At 41.5% G+C, this 9,794-nt stretch overlaps 2 protein-coding genes across 2 annotated transcripts; one reads left to right on the forward strand and one right to left on the reverse strand.

Moving 5' to 3' along the window:
• Positions 1 to 211: 211 nt before the first annotated feature.
• On the reverse strand, positions 212 to 1,374 carry LOC135408101 (olfactory receptor 10C1-like). The gene has a single exon (XM_064643441.1). The coding sequence runs from the start codon at positions 1,232 to 1,234 to the stop codon at positions 212 to 214; it is 1,023 nt and encodes a 340-aa protein (XP_064499511.1). The 5' UTR covers positions 1,235 to 1,374.
• Positions 1,375 to 5,217: 3,843 nt separating this feature from the next.
• Positions 5,218 to 6,254, forward strand: LOC135408108 (olfactory receptor 10A4-like). Its single transcript, XM_064643452.1, is given in 2 exon segments — positions 5,218 to 5,629; positions 5,632 to 6,254. Coding segments are annotated over 2 exon segments (936 nt in total). The 5' UTR covers positions 5,218 to 5,316.
• Positions 6,255 to 9,794: the final 3,540 nt, after the last annotated feature.

A 9,794-nucleotide genomic window follows, 5' to 3' on the forward strand; every position in this document is an offset into this window, starting at 1 on the left:
CTTTTGTTCAAAAAGTCAGAAACAGGTAAAACACAATTTTCTGCAGATAGAAAGGAAAAGAAAAAGAAAAAAAGTTTGTTTATTTAAGAATTTCTTCAGTATGTGGAAGAAGTTTCCTTTCAAAATCCTAACATAGCATCTAACACTCTTTCTTACAGTTCAACATCTCCACTCTTTCTTTCCTCCCCATAAGCTGAAGTGTTCTTGGGAATTATCTGGAAATTCCTTTTACTGAACAAGAATTTACAGTGAAAAATACCACTACAACCATCTGAAACAATGCAAATATTCTGTTGCATTTCCACACTAAATTAATATTTCTCCATTTTTTTCTCAGGGCTCTTTTCACCTCCTCATTCCTCCAACTATAAATAGTAGGATTCAATAAAGGAGTCACCACAGAATAAGAAAGTGAGAGGAATTTATCAACAGATGCAGAATAGGTGTATTTTGGCCGCAAATACATGGAGCTTACTGTACCATAAAAAAGAATCACAACTAAAAGATGTGAGGAGCAAGTAGAAAATGCTTTCTGCTGGCTTTCAGCTGATGACATCAGAAGAATTGTGGAAATTATGCGACTATATGAATAAATGATCAACAAGAAGGGACACAAAATAGCAAAGACAGCCACCACAATGACTTGAATTTCACTTGGGAAAGTGTTACCACAAAGCAGGTCCAAGAGGGGTTGAATCTCACAGAAAAAGTGATTGATGGCAAAACCACAGAAGGGTAAGTTGAATGTTATGATGGTGTGTACCAAGCCTACAGCAGCTCCACAAATGTAAGTTCCAGCAACCAGACTTTTGCAGACTCTACTGTTCATGACAATAGTGTAATGCAAGGGGCAACATATTGCCACGTAACGGTCCAGTGACATGGCAGCCAAGAGGAAACATTCAGCAACTCCAAAGAAAAGGAAGAAAAACATTTGCGTTGCACATCTTGCCTTGGAGATACCTATTGTTCCCACCATCAGATTCTCAAGAATATTTGGTATTATGACTGACAAATAGCAGATATCCAAACAGGACAGCTGAGTGAGGAAGAAATACATGGGGGAATGAAGGGTGTTATCACCATTCATTGTCAAAGCTATCACTGCGTTAGCCATCAAGGTGAGAATATAAAGAGATAATAAAACTACAAAGAGCAAAGGATGCAAATGAGAGATTTCAGAAAAACCCAGGAGTCTGAATTCACTCACTTCACTGAAGTTCCCAAGAATCATCCCTCTCTGGTACCTAGTAGAACTATTCTCTCTTCGTTTTTGCACTCAGTAGTTGATGACGTAGTAAACAGACAGGCAAATTGGCAATCCAAATACCACTGCCTGATTGAATAGGCAAAAGGATGAGTAGAATTTAGAAATTATCAAGATTTTGAGAAGGTCTTCTGAAGAGATTAAGTGGTCTTATGCAAATGTTTTTGTCTCTATTTTTGACTGAGGCTTCTTTTCATAGCACTGCCTTCAAAGTTTGCGTATTTACTAGTGTCTTCAATGCTCAGCTACAGTTTTTACCCTGCAGAACAAGGGGGGAAAAAAAAGCAAATATTTTTTATGGACTAATCAGTTCAAGTTCCAACAGCATCAGTAGCAACATTTGAATATAACAAAGATAATTTCACTGTTATTTAAGTGATCTACTCTGGGGATGCATGCAAGGTCAATTGGTCCAAAGCATCTTGTGACTGTACTCATGGCTAGGCTATACAGCATGAAAAGGGTTAAAGGGCCCTTACAAGAGACAGGCTTTGCATGCACAAGGATTTACTTGTGGCATACACAGCTTACGGCAGTCATGTATTCTGGAGTTACCTTGTGGGGAGCGTGGTGGAAAAGAGGAAGAAAAAAGTCCTAAATCATGAGGTCTCCAGAAAAACATTCTACTCTGAGCATTCTGCAGTGAATAAGGAGAGGTGTTTTTCCCCAGCACTATATCCTATATATATATATTTATGAAGTCCACTGAGACTTGCTAATGCTGATTACAGCAATAAAGCATAGTTGTTACTCACAGGTTGGTTACTAACTATGGTGTATGTATATTAGTTGATTCACAGACACTCTTTTTGGTCTCTCCAGTTTTAGATAATTTGGAATACACTTCTATATAAACCTAGATGTTCTCATGCGACATCAAGAGTTGTCTTTGACTTTGAAACAATTACTATTACTTCATAATTATCACCAAATTAGTGAGACAGTAGTCACGTAAGCTTGTCATATTTATGCTTTCTCAACAAAATTTGAAGGTGAAGCAGAGGTACAGTCCACATTCATATGGGACTGTAAATCCTGCTGAGATAGGAATGGAAGGCTGCAAGTTACAAGTGATCACAAATCACTTCAATAAAACTGTCAACTTTGTAAAGGTCTTGGCCAGAGTCAGTCATCTAGAGTACCTTTATAGCCTCTGGGGAGAGAGATCCTCTTAATCTTTACAGTATACCAGAATCAGGCGAAACAAGCCATAGAAGTGCCTGTTTTTCTCCATTGACTATAAAAGATATTCAGACCCCCAAACCAAGAATGCAGACACAGAATTATCATCAACTTTGTCATCTAAACCTAGAGGACCTGCACCTTAGGACAACTTTGTGGGTATGTGCAGGGAGATGATAAATTGCAAAGCAACATATGAAGACCATGAGTGCACAAAAAGGCCTTAACGACCCTGCCCTATGGTCTCCAGCCGTACTCTCTGTCCACAGACCCATGATCTTCATTTAAAATCACTTCAGCTTATATTGACCCTGAGCAGGAGACCGTTATGTGTTTAGGAGTAGTGATGCATGTAGCAGTTCACCTGAAAAGGCCTAAGCTTTGCTGTGCTGAACATCCAGGATGACCCTCAGGTCTGGGCTGTGCTCATCTCTTGGCCACAGGTTAAACTCAGCAGCTCATGATAAGCAGGCAGCTTCCACTCTTACTGGTGACACCACTACCTGCGTGGCCTGGCCTGTGTCCAGAAGCGAAACAAGTTCTCATGAGAACAGCCTTTAAGAATAAAGTTGTTTCATTATGATGGAATTATATAATAGATTGAATGATCAAATGGGAGAGCTACCTCTATGGACAGGATCTATGCAGCACACCGTGGGAAAATTCATTCCCTTCTGCATGAGAGCAGGGTTTCCAGGACTGTAAGGGACAAGATTTGTTCGTTACTCATCTTGATTTTTAATATATCTTATTAATTTTTTTTTTTTATTTAACCATTTGTTGTGGTCTTATGATGTGGTTTCTTATTTAGATCCATTAGCAACCCTGCATTGGCTATCTCAGCACAATGTCCCTTTAAATGCCAAAGAGACAATGTCCATCTTCCATAGTCAGAGGTAAAGCAGTGTGCACTTAGCCTGTTAACTGGCAGGATGTCATTTCAATCAGCCATTATCATTGAAACAGGCTCCAGTTCAACTTGGATCAGAGTAAATCTGCATCGAGATTTGACTATCCCCAGGTCTGACTCTGACAGACACGTGCTGTAGCTTTTCAGATAAATCGCATGATGGAGAACAGCTCCCCCTGTTCCTCCTGGCCCCTTCCCAGCCCCCTGATCAGAACAGGGCCCAGGTGATGAACTTAGATTTTTTTTAATAGATGTTGTGTATTTGAATGAGTACAGAAAAGTTCCACTCGTAATGTTCAGAAATTTTTGACCAAAGTTCAGCCAGTTAGAGAAATCTGGGGTTTATATTTGATTAAAAGTGGAATTACTGACGGATATCCACACTGACAGCGTCGATATCTCATTCAAACTGATCCTATTTCACCTGGCCTTAGAACTGTCTTTGTCCACTCTTGTCTTTAGTCATTGATTATAGAGTGATCTCTGCATTACAATCATCTTCTGTAAGCAACAAAGGGAAAGTGATTTTTCAGGGAAGAACCACCTAATGTGATGCAGGTGTCTTCTGGACATAGTAAGTGACAATTAGAAAGTGCTATATCTTTGTTTAATTAAACAGAAGCATAGCATGATTCACCTAAATAAAGACAGAAATATCCAGAGAGGACAGAAATATCCAGAGAGGAAAATTTCTGAGAAATCTGAAGGATCTATCTGAGTTGGCATGATGTGTTCTCTCAGAGGACACCTTTCCCATACCATTAATTAAAGAGTATAAAGCCAGAGTTAGACATGAGCAATGCATAAGTTCTTTCCTCCTGCAAAACCTTTAAAGCTTTTTTCCTGTGCTTGGTCTATGTGGTTTGTTTCCATACCAATTTTTTATCCCTTAATTTAGGCAGGATCAGGTCTAATGCCATGAATGGTAAAAAAATAACAGATTAAAATAGATATGCAAGTGTTCCATAGGTTTTTCTTTAGTTTGTTCCAGGACCTAACAGGAAAAGCAGAGAGAGGGCTCTGTCACACCTAAACAATGAGAAAAAAATAACTGACTCCTACAATTGCTAACAGTCAATATCCAAAAGATTATTTTTCGGTGGGGACATAGACAGATAGAAACACTTAAGGTTTGTAGTGTGGCTTTTCCAAAAATATTAACCACAGCCTTCTCCTATTGGCAGGTGAGCTACTTTATTTTATTCCTTCTTCTGTCTCTTCTTCCCCATCTTATTGTTCTCTGCCACCTACACAGGACTTGTCTTTAAGGGAGACTTATCTGCCTATGAAGTGAATGGTTTATTGGAATAGAAGATCAATTACAAGAAATGTTTAATTTTCGAAAAAAGCTGTTCCTCCTGAAGAATGCCTGGAACAAATGCAATTTTCTGGGGTGCAATCCACATTATTTAGTAGTTTTGTGTGGTACTGTGCAGAGTATACAGGATTATCTGTGTTCAGTAGGTAATTCTTTCCTGGAATGAACCCCACTCACAGAATGATAGCAAGAGGGACTCATTGCCAAGCACCCATTCTGTCAACAAATCCATAATTTCTGGGTTTTAATGACCAATCTTCTTTGCTTGGCAAAGGGTTTATAGTTGCAGATCTCTACTGGATAATGGGACAAAAGTCCACTTCAAAAAGTGGGGCGGTACAGTATAATCCTCATCCCAAAAGGCAGGAAGAGTGAAGTCTTCTACTATCATAACAAAGAGGTATCTTCCTTTTTATTGACTAGAAGTGAAGGACACTCGGTTGGGAAAGCTGTTCTTATTTATTAAAAGCTGTGTGAAGGAAACCACCTTGCTTTTCTCCACTAAACAGTCCTTAGCACTAAAAATACCCAAACACAACACTTCCTTTTCTGGGATCTTGTCCTATTAGAAAGTAACATATATAAAGATTCAATTTACTATTTTGTATTTCTTTAGATTAACTAGAAAATGGACATGTAATGACTTCTGCAGTTAAAAGACACCTGAGGGACATGGACAGCAGTAATCACATTGTGGTGACCTATCTCCAATTTTTACCCTTCTCCAGCATTCCAGAGATCCAAGGCTCTCTCTTTTGTCTGTTACTGTCCATGTACCTCAGTACTTTGGTGGGAAACATCGTCATCATCACAATCACTATGGTAGATGCTGCCCTTCACTCTCCCACGTATTTTTTCCTTAAGAACTTTTCCTTCCTGGAGGTTAGCTATACCACATCCACCATCCCCAAGACGCTAGTGAACTTTCTCACAAAGAGGAAGAACATATCTTTTGGGGCTGTGCCACACAGATGTATGCTTTCTCCCTCCTCGGGATGACAGAATGCTGTTTGCTGGCTGCCGTGGCCTGTGACTGCTATGTGGCCGTGTGCCAGCCTCTGCACTACACGGCCACGATGAGATGGAACACGTGCTTCTTGCTTTCAGCTGTGCCTTGGCTTACCGGGCTCTTGGTGGCCTTAGTGCAGACAACTTTCGTCTTTACCCTTCCATGCTGTGGTCCCAATGGGATCAATCACTTCTTCTGTGACCTGCTGCCTCTGCTTAAGTTGGCTTGCGTGGCCACCTGTAAAAATGAAATCACCACCTACGTAATAGCTGTCCTTTTCATCATGGTCCTCTTCTTATTCATAGTTGTGTCATATATCCAGATTCTCCACACCATCTTCAAGATACCATCAGTGAAGGGCAAGGGAAAAGCATTCTCTACCTGCTTTTCTCACCTAGTCGTGGTCACTCTGTTTTACGGACCTGGCATTGTGACCTACTTGAGACTCAAAGCTTCTTATTCAAGCAGCAGTAGCAAATTGTTTTCTCTTTCTTACACACTGTTGTCTCCAATGATGAACCCCTTGATTTACAGCTTGAGGAACAAAGAGGTGAAACAAGCCTATTAAAAGTCAAAAATAGAAATATGTAATATGTTTATGAATTATATTAAATGTAGTAGTAGCTTTGATATTGTGTGTACTGCTGGAAGGACAATATGATTTGCCAGCACTTACCCAAAAATTAATCTCTGCCTTCCAGCTTTGAGTCAATCCTCCAGGTAATTCAGCCTTTAAAAAAAAAGGTTGTTTCTCTTTAGATTCTTTCTTATATCATTTTAAGATAGGTTTGGCATCCAGCTCACGTGAATCACCTGCTACTGTATCCTCTATGTCCTGTCCATCAATACAGAAATAGTTCTTTGCTTTGCAGATGTATTTACCTGTGATAAGATGAAATTCACTATATTCTCTGAATATCGTGAAAACATTTCTGTGTAGCTTTTCTAAAAACACACTATGATGAGTGCAAGAAATTATCAGAGAAGGGGACAATGGACCTAATGAGAAGTACTACGCAAATATTTAAGACATTAATCTTCTGGTGAGTTCTGATGAAGAGATTTCCCAGATGAGCTCTTCAACTCTATTTTGTGAAGAAAGTTTATTTGAAAGTTTGAAGGGGTAAGGTTTCTCTTTGCTTCAAATACACAGTTTATCTGTTCTAAACCAGATTTCTGCCATAGAAAGAGGCAACCTATCACTTAGATATCTTCATTGCTGTAGGTTTGTTTTTGAAGTCAAAACAATGAATTTATACCAACATATGTATATCTTAGGCTTCTGAATTGAAAACAGAAAACAATGTCTCTTTTTGTGTAAAAAAAAAGGTTGACTGTGGAATGACAGAAACTACTTGAGTGTCAAGGAAATGGATGGTCATAGGGAAGCTGATTTGAGACATGAAAGTTTTAAAAGTGAGGCTAAAACTTTAATTATTTTTCCTTTTTTTTCCTTCTGGTTTTACTATGTACTCACTTGGAGGATTCATGGGATCCTAGTTTACCTCTTCACTCTTCCCTTTTTCTTTGCTAAGCTAAGACAGTGGATGTGGAATTAGTCATTCAAATGGGAGAAGCATGCAAGGGTGTTTTGCACCAGGAATTGCTAGTTCATTTTGATCCCAATAAGACAGACACAAAGGTTGTGTCAAGGATACAGATTTGTGTCAAGGATCATTTCAAGTGATCCACCATAAAGAAGAGGATAATAAAGATAAAATTGCATCACTTCAGATTCTGGGAACCTGTACACTGGCACACTAGGAGGTATTGAAAACACCTGAAGGACAATGCAGTCATCAGTCACAGCCAGCATGGAGTCATGCTTGTCAAATCTTCTGACCTTTTAGGACAAGGAAACCCACCTAGTTGACCAAGGGAAGCCAGCTGATGTAATCTTTTTGGATTTCACTAAAGCTTTTGATACGGTTTCTCACAGGATCTTTCCGGGCAAAATGTCCAGCCGACAGCTGGATAAACACATCATATGATAAGTAAGCAATTGGCTCATGGGTGAAGCACAGAGGGTAATAGTGAACGGGGTGACATCAGACTGGTGACCTACCCATAGTGGAGTTCCACAGGGCTCCATCTTAGGCCCAGTGCTGTTCAACACTGTCCTCGTTAGAACAGCTAGGACCAGTTCATCACTGTGTGGGTGTCACATCCACTGTGTATTCTACACCCTCCATGTAATTTCCCAGAAACTGTTAACAATAGACCATTTGCAGCAGCTGCCCAGAGCACACCTGACTCCTCAGGCTGTAGTTATGGGTGATGTTAACTCCCCTCCAGGGAGTCATTAGCACCTCCACACCCAGCCGGAGGGATCATGTCTGCTAACGGACCACCAAGGATTCCAAAAATATCTCACCCATTGTGGAACTCCCCACCCTGGGGGAAGTACTGGGCATTCCTGCCTGAACTTGAGTGCATATAATATTGGGGTCTTGGGACTTCTGGTACCATTCGTTGGATCCAAAGGAGGACCAGAACCTCGACCAGACTGCAACCACCACTCTCGACCGGACTGTGATCACCACTATCGACCAGACTGCGGTCACCACCCTTGACCGGACTGTGACCAGCACTCTCACCAACAGGTTTTTCCCTCTCCTTTTACTTTGGACTCAGGGGGGTCCAACGAACACCGCTCCGTTCGTGCCCCAGGGTGCTGGGGGGTTTGTGGGTTAAAACCAATTGTTCATCTGTATAATTGTATTTATTGTATAATTTTTATTAAATTGTTATTCTGACATAATCTCTTTTGAGTTGAGTTCATTTCCCTTGCCAGTTTACCTTTAAACCAGCAAAAACACCTTCATAAACTTGGATGCAGGACTGGAAGGGATACTAAGTAAGTTTGCAGATGATACAAAATTGGAAGGAGCTGTTGACTCCCTCTAAGGCAGAAAGGCCCTGCAGAGAGATCTTGGCAAATTAGAGGGCTGGGACTTCACTTGAGGACTTCACAAACCGTATGATGTTTAACAGCAAGTGATCGATTCTGCAGCAGGGATGGGGCAACCCAGGATGCACAGAGAGACTGGGGAATGAGAAAGCAGTGCTGCAGAAAGGGACCTGAGGGTCCTGGTTGATGGCAAGTTCAATACGAGCCAACAGTGCTCTGGCAGCCAGGAGGGCCAACCGTGTGTCCTGGGGGGCATCAGGCCAGGTATCATTGGCTGGTCCAGGGAGGGGATTGTCCCACTCTGCTCTGACCTGGGATGGCCTCACCTGCAATATTGGGGCAGTTTTGGGCACCACAATAAAAAAAAGACATCAAGCCATTTGACAGCATCCAAAGGAGGGCATCGAGGATGGGGAAGGGCCTTGAGGGGAAGCCATGTGAGGAGCAGCTGAGGGCACTTGGTCTGTTCAGCTGGAGAAGAGGAGACTGAGGGGAGATGTCACTGCAGTTACAACTTCCTCGGGAGGGGAAGAGGAGGGCTAGACACTGATCTCTTCTCTGTGAGGACTAGTAACGGGAGCCTAGGGAATGGCCTGAAGTTGTGTCAGGGAAAGTTTAGATTGGATACCAGAAAGAGGTTCTTCACCCAGAGGGTGGTTGGATGCTGGAATAGGCTCCTTAGGGCAGTGGTCACAGCCCAAAGCCTGAGAGAGCTCAAGAAGCATTTAGATGATACTCTCAGACACATGGTCCAACTCTTCAGGATGGTCCTGTGCATGGCCAGGAGCTGGACTCAATCAATAGTTCTTGTGGGTCCCTTCCAACTCAGCATATTCTGTGATTCTGTGATAAAATCTCCCTGACCCTTTTCCTTTCAAACCCGCAAAACACACCTTTCTCAGTCTTCCCTTGTGCATTTTGTGCACCAGCTCCTCACCATCTTTATGGCCTTCCCTGGACTCACTCAAGTATAGGAGTATCTTCTTTGTTCTAGGGAGCAGAAAAACAGGACACCATGCTTCAGATGAGATCTCAGAAGTATTGAATAAAAGGAAAGAATCCCTTCACTTGTCATGGTGGCATCACTGCTGCTAGCATGGCCCAGGATACAGCTGCCCTTTTCTGCAAAGGCATTTTGCTCATTCATATTCACTTTGTCCACTTGGATGCCCCCAGATGTTTTTCTGCAAAATTCTC

The sequence above is a fragment of the Pseudopipra pipra genome, unplaced genomic scaffold (assembly GCF_036250125.1).
Source record: "Pseudopipra pipra isolate bDixPip1 unplaced genomic scaffold, bDixPip1.hap1 HAP1_SCAFFOLD_182, whole genome shotgun sequence".
NCBI lineage: Eukaryota > Metazoa > Chordata > Aves > Passeriformes > Pipridae > Pseudopipra > Pseudopipra pipra.

Bases quoted from the DNA above. Each gene is read 5' to 3' on its own strand.
- LOC135408101 (XM_064643441.1), bottom strand. From the start codon at position 1,234: ATGATTCTTGGGAACTTCAGTGAAGTGAGTGAATTCAGACTCCTGGGT.